At 32.2% G+C, this 12,388-nt stretch overlaps 1 protein-coding gene across 1 annotated transcript in view; it reads right to left on the reverse strand.

Annotated features, from left to right (window-relative positions):
* LOC145247492 (procollagen galactosyltransferase 1-like) overlaps positions 1-12,388 on the reverse strand; it is a 330,273-nt gene that overhangs the window by 19,014 nt on the left and 298,871 nt on the right. Inside the window, exons 5-8 of the mRNA XM_080109303.1 lie at positions 9,663-9,738; positions 5,474-5,678; positions 2,626-2,745; positions 1,397-1,473 (exon numbers count right to left, since the gene is read on the reverse strand). Coding sequence (XP_079965429.1) covers positions 1,397-1,473; positions 2,626-2,745; positions 5,474-5,678; positions 9,663-9,738 — 478 coding nt within the window. The remainder of the gene's footprint in view (positions 1-1,396; positions 1,474-2,625; positions 2,746-5,473; positions 5,679-9,662; positions 9,739-12,388) is intronic.

Below are 12,388 nucleotides of genomic sequence, written 5' to 3' on the forward strand. Positions count from 1 at the left end.
AGGAAATAAAGTTTGAAAATATGGAAACAGACAGACTGACATATAGTCGTTTATATATTAGATAAATTATTTACTTGGATTAAACTATATCGGAAAATTTATCTTCTCTATTTCAATGGTCTGTATTGCATAATAGAAAAAAAAGATAAACCCAATTTCCATATTTAAAGGGAGACAACTCACATAAAACAACTCTAGCAAAGCAATAATACTAACTTAAAATAACTGTACAAGATTACACCTCTATTTTATTGCGTTCCGAAAATTTGCTTTAACAATTATATTCCACAATAAGGGGTGAATTGTTTGCTAACAGTCCCGTATGAATGCTTGAAATCAAACATATCCAAAGAAGTTATATTTTCCCCCGAAATATCACAATACACAACTTTCATCAAACTATACTGATGCAAGTAAGAACACAATGCAAGTATGAAACATAAGTAAAAATACACACATATTGTATCAATGAGATGTGAATCTGTACAGCTTATTAGTTATATTTCTTAATTTGATTCAGTTTGTGTAGATCAATTACACTTATGCATTCTAGATAATATAAATAAATATATAAAAATGAAATGTAGTTTGCTTGAAGCATTGTGCGCGATAGATATGTAGAAGAGATTTAGAAGGCTATCACAATGCATAATCACATTGAAACACTGGTTCCTGTCGGATCACCAAGGTTAAGCAATGTTGAGCCTGGTTATTATTAAAATGGGTATATAGGAGGACGTCAACACCTCCCTGTAAGAGTTGTAAAAAAACCTAATGTCGTCATCGTCATCATCATAAGCAGTCCCCAGTCACATCTATATCCCTTACAGGGATATAGATGTGACTGGGGACTGCTTATGAATTTCATACTCTCATGAAACTTCCTCTTTAGGAGAAAGCCGGTTAAACACAAATAGGGTTAGTGCCGACCGACACAATGCAAGGAATGAAATGTAATCGTGCTGAGGAAGAAAGACGAAAACAAGTGACAATTTGTAAATATATATATATATATATATACACATATATATATATATACTGGAAAATACATCAAGCAAACTGCATTAACCTCATAGTTTTATAAGTAAATCTTTTTCTTCTTTTAAACTGCAATATACAACACATTTTCATAGGTTTTTATTTCTAAATTGAAAAAAAAAAAGATTAAAATTTGAAGATGAAAATGAAAAAAATAAATTAAGTGAAATAAAAAAATGCTTTTTTTCTTTGTTTCTGACTTTCTTACCAGATTTTTGCTTTTATTTTTTAATCCTTTTATTTTTGTCTCGATCCTGAGTATCTCTTTGAGGAGCTGGATTTTCTCCATTTAAAAAAAACAAAAAAAAAAAAAAACGATCTTATTGTGGGAAGGCGAGTAAATAAAGATCTTTCTTACCTGATCAAAACCAAGTTTGTCTGTTTTCCGTTCAGCTACATAAACAAATGGAGACTTGCGAAGTGGAGGCTCATAGACTGAAATGAGACAAAAACAATTTTTCAGTGTAAAGTATTTCAGAGTTCCAAAAAGATCAAAACACCCAAAAATAAATGGCTGCTTACATCGGTTCTTATATAACACTAAGGAGAAGATAACTGTCCGGCACAACCTGTATCAAGGGCAGATAACTCTTCAGTACTATTTCAACACAGGAGTAGATAACTCTTACATATACAACCAGTATTTAACTTTTTAAGACTTGCAGAGACTGATCTATATATATATATATATATATATATACACACACACACACATACATACAAACTTCAGCAGAGACAGTAAGAATTGATCTTGACTTAATAAAATAAAACTTTCATTAATGTTGTCCAATATTGTAAGTGAATTATTCTCTCCTAATCCTTTTCGTTCACTTTTTAATCAACCCAACCTTTTAATTATCGCCATTCTTATTTCACTAAAAGCAAAAAAAACATTTCTCATTCTGTAACAAGCCTATAATTTACAATAAATAAAAAAAACTAAATATTTATTTTTATATTGTTTTTTTTTAATGGTTTTATTTTTTTTAATGGTTTTTTCCTTTTTGTTCTAATTAGAACAAAAAGGAAAAAAAACCATTAAAAAAAAAACAAAACCATTAAAAAACATTTAAAAAAACATTAAAAAAACCATTAAAAAATAAAACCATTAAAAAATAAAACCATTAAAAAATGAAAATTTTGTTTGTTATAAGTTTGTTATTCAGATGAATATGTATTCATGAAACTTATCCTACAATGAGTGCTCTTTTTCTTCATTTGAATTTTCTTATAATTTCATAAAATTTGTCCAATAATTATTCTATTTTCTTCTTGAAAACAAAAAAAAAATATCGTTTTCATTTAATTATCTTTATAATAACAGAAATACAGTTTTCATTGAAAAAATTGGCCAGGATCTGCACAATAAAAAACAGAGGTGTTTTACATAAACAGACCAGAAAATGTTGACTATAACAATCTTTATTCACCATAAGTACCTTAATTTCAATAAATAATTGATTTATAATAAATAATAAAAATAAAGAATAAGTCACAAACAGGCGAGAACCCCCTCCCCACATACACAGAAACACAGAATTTAATCTGGAGATTTAAAAAAGAACTATTTTTACCAAGATTACTCACCAATCATTTCTAACTTTATGTGAATAAATTGTTCAACTTCATCTTCCAAAGTATTCTTGCCATCAAGCGGAATCATGATGTGACCAAAGAAGGCAGTATTCAGAATATGCATCGACATACCTGTAAGGGAGAGAAGAAAAACAGGGATAAAAAAAATCAATAGTTTGTGCCTAGTTTATTTGTTTTATTGCATATGAACCTTTTTTTGTTATTCAATATCGAAATGCAAAAATAAAAGCATAAATAATATGAAATAGACAACACATTAAAAAATAGCTATGTAATCACGATATTATAATATTGTATCACGTTTGTTCAAACTGAAACACATCTATATACTCTGGTTAATGGACTTTCAGAAAATGTCTCGTTAAGCTCGGGGAGGGTGGGTATATCTTCAAAAGCATTTATAGGAATTTTGAGAAATTCTTCTATTCTATGGATGATCAGCATGAACACAAACTTTATAATATTCTATCATCTATATATATAAAAGCGAAAATGTGTGTTTGTGTGTCTGTGTGCGTGCTTTTTTGTATGTCTGGCAAAGGCTTTTTTTTTTAGGGGGGGGGGAGGTACCACGTCCAAGAACTTTTTATATACTCCCTAGATTATGTCCCCAATTTACGAAAGGAGGTTGTCTATCTTTTATTTGAGCAACTTTTACATGCTATTTTTGCGCTATTTCTTCCTCTCCGCGTGTTTGTTTGGCTTCTCCGTATAAAAGCGAAACCGAATCTATATAGCAAACAAATCTCCCTGGCACAAGAAATCAATTAGCTTTGATCAATGCAGGAAAAACCCACCATATCAGATAATTGCTATTCATTTGGACACTCCCCTTTTTATGGGGAGCTGGTTTTCCAACATCTTGAATATGCATAAATATGCAGAAACTGGCTTGCAGCCAAAGTTCAGCGCGAGATTTAATTCCCCTATGGCGTGATGTTTGATGCACCTCATTCACTTAACTTTTTAATCCTTTAATTTCAATCATTTTCACTTCCTCTGCCTTCTTAGCGTCGCGGTATGTTATCAAGTCATCACTTGATTTTCTGCCTTCACCTCAAGGCTTTGGGTTCAAGCCTACCTGCCTACCCCCCCCCCCCCCCACACACACACACACCCGGGTAATGCCGGGTACCCCTGCTAGTCTATAATATACAAAAACCAAAACACCCAAAAAATAAATGGCTGCTTACATTGGTTCTTCTATAGCCCTAAGGGGAAGATAACTGTCCAGTACAACCTGTATCAAAAATCTGTTTAAATGTATGTATGTTTGCTTGTATGTCCCACAAAAACTTTCGACAGAGGCAACGGATTTTCACGAGATCAGTTTCATTTGAAGCTCGACCCTTCAGACGACAAATATCGAAAAATTGACTAAAAACATTAATTCCTTCACCCTCAACTGGGCACTTTTCTACAGGGAGGGGTAGCAAAAAAATCGTTCCTTCATGACAATTTAGTCATACATGCATGCACCAAAAACGTTCTTTCTTGAATTTGTTTAAACATTAAAAAAAAACAACAACAAAAAAATTAAGTAGCAGCATCGTTATCTTAAGATTGCACGTTCGAGCAGAGATGTAAGATTTTTTTTTTTTCGATTTTTAAAGTTTTAATATTGAAACAGGGTTATTGATGCCATTTTCTTTTCCATCACTGTTTTTTTTTGTTGTTTTTCCATTTTTTTTTTTTTTAAGTTTTATCATTCGCTTATTCGTTATTTTGCCGTTTTCATTGGTTTTCTATTTTTGTAATATTTAAACATGGTTATTACGTTCTTTATTCTTTATTTTCCATTTTGTTTTGATTTAACCCCCCCCCCCAACACACACCTCACCTGGGCAACGCCAGGTACCTTCGCTAGTCTTTATATAGAACAGACGTTATACTTTGAGCATAGCCTAAAGACAAAGAAAATATATTTTAGTTTCATGCTGACCACAACATCGTATGAAATTTTTTAAAATTCTTTTTTTTATTTTACTTTCAGCATTTATGTTTTATGCAATTTCAACCTTTTTTTTTATCAAGCAAAGAACAAGTTGAAAAACAGCCATGCAACATCACTTTGGAAATTAAAGAAGGAATCAAATTCTGCTAATTCAAGTTACCTCCTCTCCTAAATCGTGACGGTGTTTTTAAGACTCGAATGATTTTCATAAAAAAATGAGCAGCAGTGGCTGGGTCGAATGTGAAAAAGGCCAAATCTTATGGGCAAACGCTTTTTTGCTCACACGGCCATGATGTCATAACGTTGCAAAATAAACGTTTTAAACAGTTTTAGTTTAATATGTGTATGTGACTTGCGAAAAAAAAAGATACAACCCCCCCCTCCCACTCCCCTTCCAAAAAGTGGTCTAGCTGACTGCCACAGAGCAAATCTTTTTTTTTTCTAAGTTTTACATATTATACATCTGGGGTATTGCCCTTTAAGATGGTACTAGTTTTGTGCTGGTCCAATCCGGATGACAAAAGTTTTTAGCATGCAGACAAACACACAGACGTTTTAGATTTATATAATAGATTATTTAAAAGAAAATACAACATTACGTTTTTCGAGCTTTCTCAAAAAAATATTTATGTTCACTATTTCTGCTATTACCAATAAAAAGAGAACAACAAATACATTGCACAGTGATCCCAATGACTACTACTGCTACATGTCATCAATACAGATTTCAACTGTTATGTAATTAAGAACTGTCGCCCAGCTACGCAACAAAGTTGCTTCTTAGAACTGCCACAAAACTAGTGTTCTTATTTTCAAACTCGTATAATGATGAAAGAGATGACATTAAAATAATGTGCGACGAAAAAGATGATAGAAAGTAGATACCAGCATATTTTGCCGAGAACGCAAACTGAATGATGTCATCAAGCGGCCCCTGGTATTCGGGTGGTGGAACAGAAAATGATAGCTTTCTCGATCCCGCATGTCTCATGTCTATCAAGAAGGCAGAATGGACCATCGGAACCTCAAAACAACCACGTTTCTTCCATCGAACAATTGGTTCATAATCAGCGGTTCTTTCGTAATAACCCTAGAAAGACAGTAAAAACATTTCATTCAAGTTTTGATGCAATTTACCAAAACATTCAAAGACTATCAGGCAAAAGACATTTTTCATTCAATTTAATAAAAAAGACTTAATTTTATAAAAGATTTTATCAGCTATGGTGTCTAGGCTAGTTGGAGTCGATCAAACATGGTTGCTTCTGTTTGCCTACACTGACACGTTCAAATTTTTTTTTTTTACATAGGCATCATCACTTATCAAGGCCGATAGGCCACTCGGGGATAAGGGTTAAAGTACAGTAGTCAATTGGACAATATAGAAATCGTTAGTAATAGAAATTTGTTAACTTAAGTGGAACGGCTCATCAAGAATTTGTTTACGTTGGACTTGAAGACAGCCATATTGTAGTTAGCTGGAAAGCAGGCAAATGGAAGACAGTTCCACAGGTATGCAGTTCATAGAATCTACGTTTAGGTTTAGGCACAGATAAAGAGTGGGGGAAAATTATTGATAGGGCTTTCAGCTAGAGGAGTGTTTCTCATGAAAGTTTGGCAACAGGGGGACCATAGATTGAATCTCAGATGAGCACTAGCCATGGAAATAATGATAAAGCAGAGACAGACTCGCAACATCTTTTCTGTAAGAAAGAGGTTGCAGAGAAGAGAAAAGGGCATCCCCTACTAGGCTATGAAGTCTATTCTAAACTCTATCAAGGTAGGATAAGTCCTTTCTAGCAGCTCCTGCCCAGATGTGGCAACAGTACTCCTTGGATGTACCTGGCTTTTATATGGGTAGATAATTGTGTCAGCAGGTAGATAGAAGGATCCCACCATTTTCCCATGGCTGCTGTGATGCAATGCATTATGGGACCAAATAAATTTTCAAAAAAATGAAGGTGAAAACTTAAATATGAACATTTTTTGGATAAATTCTATAAACAAATAAATCTATTTTTATATCCATTCTAACAAGACTATATAGTGTATCTGGATATTTTTTTATATTCAATGAATTTTGTTAAACAATAATTAAATATACTTTTAGGTGTTTTAAAATAATTAAATAAATTTAGGTGTTTTAAAATAGTGCTAAATGGAATTTTCTTTTCTGATTCCTTAAATACTGATCTGTAATAACCCTAGAAAGACAAAATGAAAACATTTCAATCAAATTTTGATAAAATTTTCAAAAGATTTAAAAAGACTATCATGCAAAAACATTGTTCATCCAATGTTTTTTTTTAATAAAAAAGATATAATTTACTTTGATAAGGCTAGTTGGAGTCGATACAACACGACTTCTGCATACCTAATGTTGGCTAGGCTAGTTGGAAGCCTACAGAGAATATCTAATACTATATATTTTGGTATTCTTACATATCTAATACTATATATTTTGGTATTCTTACATATCTAATACTATATTCTTATATATCTATAAAAGTGATAATGTGTGTGTGAACACTTCTCAACCTATATACTGAACGAATTTTTTTGATCTACAGACTTGAAATTTTGTATATAGAGTATTCAGACATGTGAAAAACTTTAATCGATTTTCATCCAGAAAAAGAGCTGCTAAAGGGTCAAAATTGAAAAATTGGTACTGGGGGGAGGGGTCAGATTTTTATCTGTCAATGGTTTCACGAATGTGTATGTATGAATTATTCATGATATTACTTATTAACATAAGTAGGTATGTAAAAAACACTTTTTAAAGATCGTGTCATGCTGGCCTAATAGTTATCATACTTGACTCACTTTCTTTAGGTTTTAGTTTCGATCTCAGCTCGACTACTTTTCTTTACTTACAAGTGAACTGTTTAAAAAAAAACAATACCTGCATCACATCTCAATTTCTGTATCGAGTAGAATAGAATATTTATGCGTATTTTTCGACTGAGCAATGCCAGGCGACCTGCTAGTATTTCTATATGTATATCTCTTATACTATATATTTATATATTTTTATATACAGGGTGCCTTCAATAAGTTTCCAGACTTTGTACATGCATTCAAAATTGTCACAGACTCTTGAAATTTTAGTAGGTTATTGGTATACATCTGATGAGATGACTGACCAATTTTTATGATTTCAGGTTCAAATGGACAGCTACAACAAGAACTGGAAAACACTCTACTAAAGCTTGATTGTCACAGCTGGTGAGTTTCAAAAATATGCAATCTGGACGTGAGAACACTTTAGAAGAACGATATGCAATAAAATTGTTTTAAATTTGAAAAAAAAAAATTACACGGAAACGTATGAAATGCTTTAGGTTGCTTCTGAACCATTTTGCATGAATCAAACATCAGTTTTTGAGTGGCATAATAGATTCAAGGAAGGTAGGGAGCCTGAAAGGTGATGAGAGTTGTGAGAGGAGTAAGGAAGTCAGAACACCAGAGTCGATTGGCCAAATAAAGAATTTCATGGATAAAGACCATTTTGTGTCTATAGAGACAATAAGCGTACAATTTGATATCAGTGTGGGAGATGGTCAAGCTGATCAATTCAGATCCTGCAGTCCAGATCTTGCTCCCTGTGACTTTTGGTTATTCCCAAAGCTCAAAGAAAACCTTAGAGGCTGTCATTATGAGACAATAAAGGAAATGAAAGAGGATGTGATGAGGATCATTGACATGCTCACACAAGATTTCCATTGGGCCTTCCAGAAGTTATTGGAACAGTACAATAAGTGTATTGCAGCCGGAGGAGATTACTTCAAAGAGGTCTAGAGTTTCATGCGTGTACTATCAATTAAAGTGCCTAAACAGAAAGTCTGGAAACTTTTTTAAAGGCACCTCATATCTTATTCTATATATATATTTCTATATTTTTACAAAGCTAATATTAATATATACTAGCGGGACCTGTGAATATTCCACAGGGGACTCATTCATATGTAATATATTGATGTTGGCGTTCTGTAGATGTTCAGCGTAAATGGAGACGCTCTGATATTATTGTAGGTCTTTTGTTAAAACTGCAAAAGTATTTATCTAAGCTAGCATGGACGTCCGGTAAAGGCTAGTCATAAAATGCGCTTAAATATGATATTTTAATTCTTGCAGATTTTGTATACATTATTATAGAGTTAATGTTCTATCGATTTTTATCTATTATAAAGTTGCAATTTCAAAAATAAAATACATCCATATAACTTGGATGCATTAGCTTGAATAGAAACAGAAATAAAAACATATATATATATATATATATATATATTTAATAACTTGAGTTCCTTCAGCCATAATCGAAACCAAAACCAAAACTTTGGAAGAATTCTTGATAAAATTATTTATAAAAAATAGATTACTGGAGTGCCATCAGCTATAGTCAAAACCGAAACTAAAACTTATGACGAATTCTTGGTAAAATTATTTATGACAAGAAATAGAACGTAACAATTAAACGACCTGGATGTAAGCGTGACACACAAAAGAACACACATGCTATCATTTTAATATATAGATTTGTAAAAATGCTATGAGCAAACGAATAAATTTTAATACTGATTATATGTTGTTTTTTGTTAACCAGTAACAACTATTACAATGACTGTTGCATGAAAAAGAGGGAAATAAAGAGATTAACTCTACTCTAACTAGGAATGGGTCAATATCAGTTGTTAGAAGATGAAAAAGATTGTCATCTATTTATGCAACAAACTAGTTCCATAGAAAGCCACTACAACATCAGAGAGAAGGAATCAGTTAATTCATTAAATTTAAGATCAGTTTCAAACTAAAGAAATAATGTTTCAAATAGGAGCAGCAAAATATTGTGAGTCATGATTGAAATGATATTACTGTATATTTGTACAGATGTTATAATTTTAAAAATGAATAAATTTCAAAAATAAAAATTCTGTTCTGTTCTTTTTTAACTGGTGACAACTATTAAAATTAATTAAATTAAACTGCTGCAAGAAAAAAAAAAAATAGATTAAATCTACTCCGATTATCAATGGGTCAACAATACTTCAGTTGAAGGACATTGTATACTCACGTGTTCATTAATTCCACACCAAAAGTTGGAATATAAGCTGTCGGTTGTGACGTTCAACTGAGGGGCAATTATTGGCCTAGAAAATGAAAAAAAAAAAAAAAAATTGAAATAGTAAAGAAAAAAAAAAATTAGTTAACTCCAGAAAAGACATTCATACACAAAAATTATTGAAACATTCAAGATATACAAATATTTGAAGAATATATATACAACAAGAACATGTTGGTCATAAGATTGTATAGTTCCATAGAAACAAACATAGACTAAAACAAGATAATTGCAAAAAATAATAAATAAATAAATAAATAAAATAAAAATATTTGATAGTTTAGTTCTGGAAAGTCACTGCTAGAGGTCGTGATATGTCGATACAGGAAGTTGACCCAGTGTCGACTTCCGGTTTCCTCTCAGCTGATTCTTTTAAAAAAATAAATAAAATAAGTTTTCTTGGTTTATTTTTTTTGGAATGTTGTTATGTTTATTGTTAATGTTTGAAATTGCAAAGCCCAGCTGACATCAAAACAAACAAACAAAAAAATCATGTCATTAAATAAATCTCAACAACCACAATCGTCTGTTGGTGATGTTGACGACAAAAAAACTTCAGGAACATCGACGACTCGCCAATGTTGTCAAGGGGGGTACATGCCGATCTCAGAAAGAAATATCGACAAAGTAAGTGGAAAACAAAATAATTGCACTTTAAAGAGATACTTCTGTTAAAATTTTTATGAAAATCTGATTATTAAATCAGGACAGTAACGTTTCCGCAAAGCCAGTGCATCACTTCACAACTCCATCCTTGTCACAGACTATTTGACCAAGATGGGCATCAAGACAGTTCCTCACCCTCCCTATAGTCCATACTTTGCTCCCTGTGACTTCTGGTTATTCCCTAAGCTCAAGGAAAATCTTAGAGCCTGTCGTTGTGAGATTATTGAGGAGATGAAAGAGGCTGTGATGAGGATCCTTGACACGCTCACACAAGAGGACTTCCATGGGCCTTCCAGAAGTTGTTGAATGGTACAACAAGTGCATTGCAGCCAGAGGAGATTACTTCGAAGGGGACTGCGAGTTTCATGTGTATACTATCAATAAAAGGACCCATACAAAAAAAGTCTAGACAAAAAAAAAAAGAATGAAATAGTAACTTCAGAAAAGACATACACTAAAACTACTGAAACATTAAAAATATACCAATATTTAAAGAAAATATATGCAACAACGCAAATTATATGTAGCAACACATTCTTTCACACCACGTGCGGATAACTATTGTTAACTATTATTTTCGTCCACCGACTGAACAAAGTATTTCTTTTCCAGCATTTTTCCTGAAAACATTCTTAAACTTCTAAAAAAAAAAAAAAAAAAAGACAAGGGAGACAACTGTTATTTTTTGTTTACTTTTTTTTTTTTTTTTAGTTCAAATATTAACCTAAAAGTTTTCACTATAGAACATAGATATATTTACTAAAGAAATTTTAATGTAATAGATCCCTGGTAACACAGAGTTTGTACATCTGGTAAACATTTTAATCATATAATAACATTATCGGCGCCATGTTTTCCGCAGCCAGCTAGTCTACTGCTACCTATCATAAGCAGTAATCATAAACATATGAATAGGAGATTTACTATAATTAATCTGATTACCATATTACAGAGCCAAACGACAGAATAGATTTTGAAACTAATGAAAACATTAGTTCTAAATTATGACATTGGGTTTTTTTTTTTCATCTTTTTCCATTTCAAAAAGATTTCGAATTTAAAGGGAGATAACTTCAGAATTAACTAGATTATTTTAAATTTGCTTCACTTTGAAACGGATCCGTGTACAAATGCAAAAAGATTGAATTACAAAAATCAAAACCTTTGAAACAAAAGTTTTTTCTTTTTTAGATTCACGTTGACTTTTTTGTTAACTTCCATTCTGTTTTGCAAGACATTTTGTTTTCAAAGACTACAAAGGTTCTAAAAATAGAAGAATTTTCTATCACGTTTTTATTATCCACCGCATATCTTATCCAGCTAATATCTTTTACTCATAACTAATTACTATTTCTCTTATTACTAGCAGTCTCAAGTCGACGTTACCCAGGATGTAGTTATCACATCATTTCACAATCTTGGAGATCCCTTGTCATCGGCAGTGTCCGAAGTATCTTTCAGGTCCACATCAGAGAATGCCTTGCTTAGGAGACAATCCATGAGGATGTGTGCAATAGTCTGCACGTTGACACTGCAGGAACACTGAACGCTGAACGCTTAGAGGACAGTCTGTGCTCAGGCTGCAAAGGTTACTGTATCCTTCAATTTAAAATGAGCTATTCCCCTTATTGATTTATATTTTTAGGTGATTATTTAAAAAAATAGCAAGAGGACTCAACGTTGTCCAGGATTAAATTAGGACCAAAAAATGTTCCACTCTCTCATACTTTTATTATCACCGATATCGGTGAAATCACCCATTTTTTTTTTTTTTTTTTTTTTTTTTAAATCAAATCGATTGATTATCTGCTCTAGTTAGGACCACCGACTGGGAGGAAGCTTCACATACCTCCCCACAGTGACTTTATCCAAAATACATCGTAGTTTACATTGCACTGTAGAGAATCTACTGTTGATTTTATAAAATTATCGATAAATAATGGCTTGAATTAAAGTTTAAAATGAAAAAGTCAAGTATCATGTTTCAATTGTGCTCTGAAAAGAAACATTCA

This window comes from Euprymna scolopes, chromosome 25, assembly GCF_053919585.1.
Source record: "Euprymna scolopes isolate OS-2025 chromosome 25, ASM5391958v1, whole genome shotgun sequence".
NCBI classification, from domain to species: Eukaryota; Metazoa; Mollusca; class Cephalopoda; order Sepiida; family Sepiolidae; genus Euprymna; species Euprymna scolopes.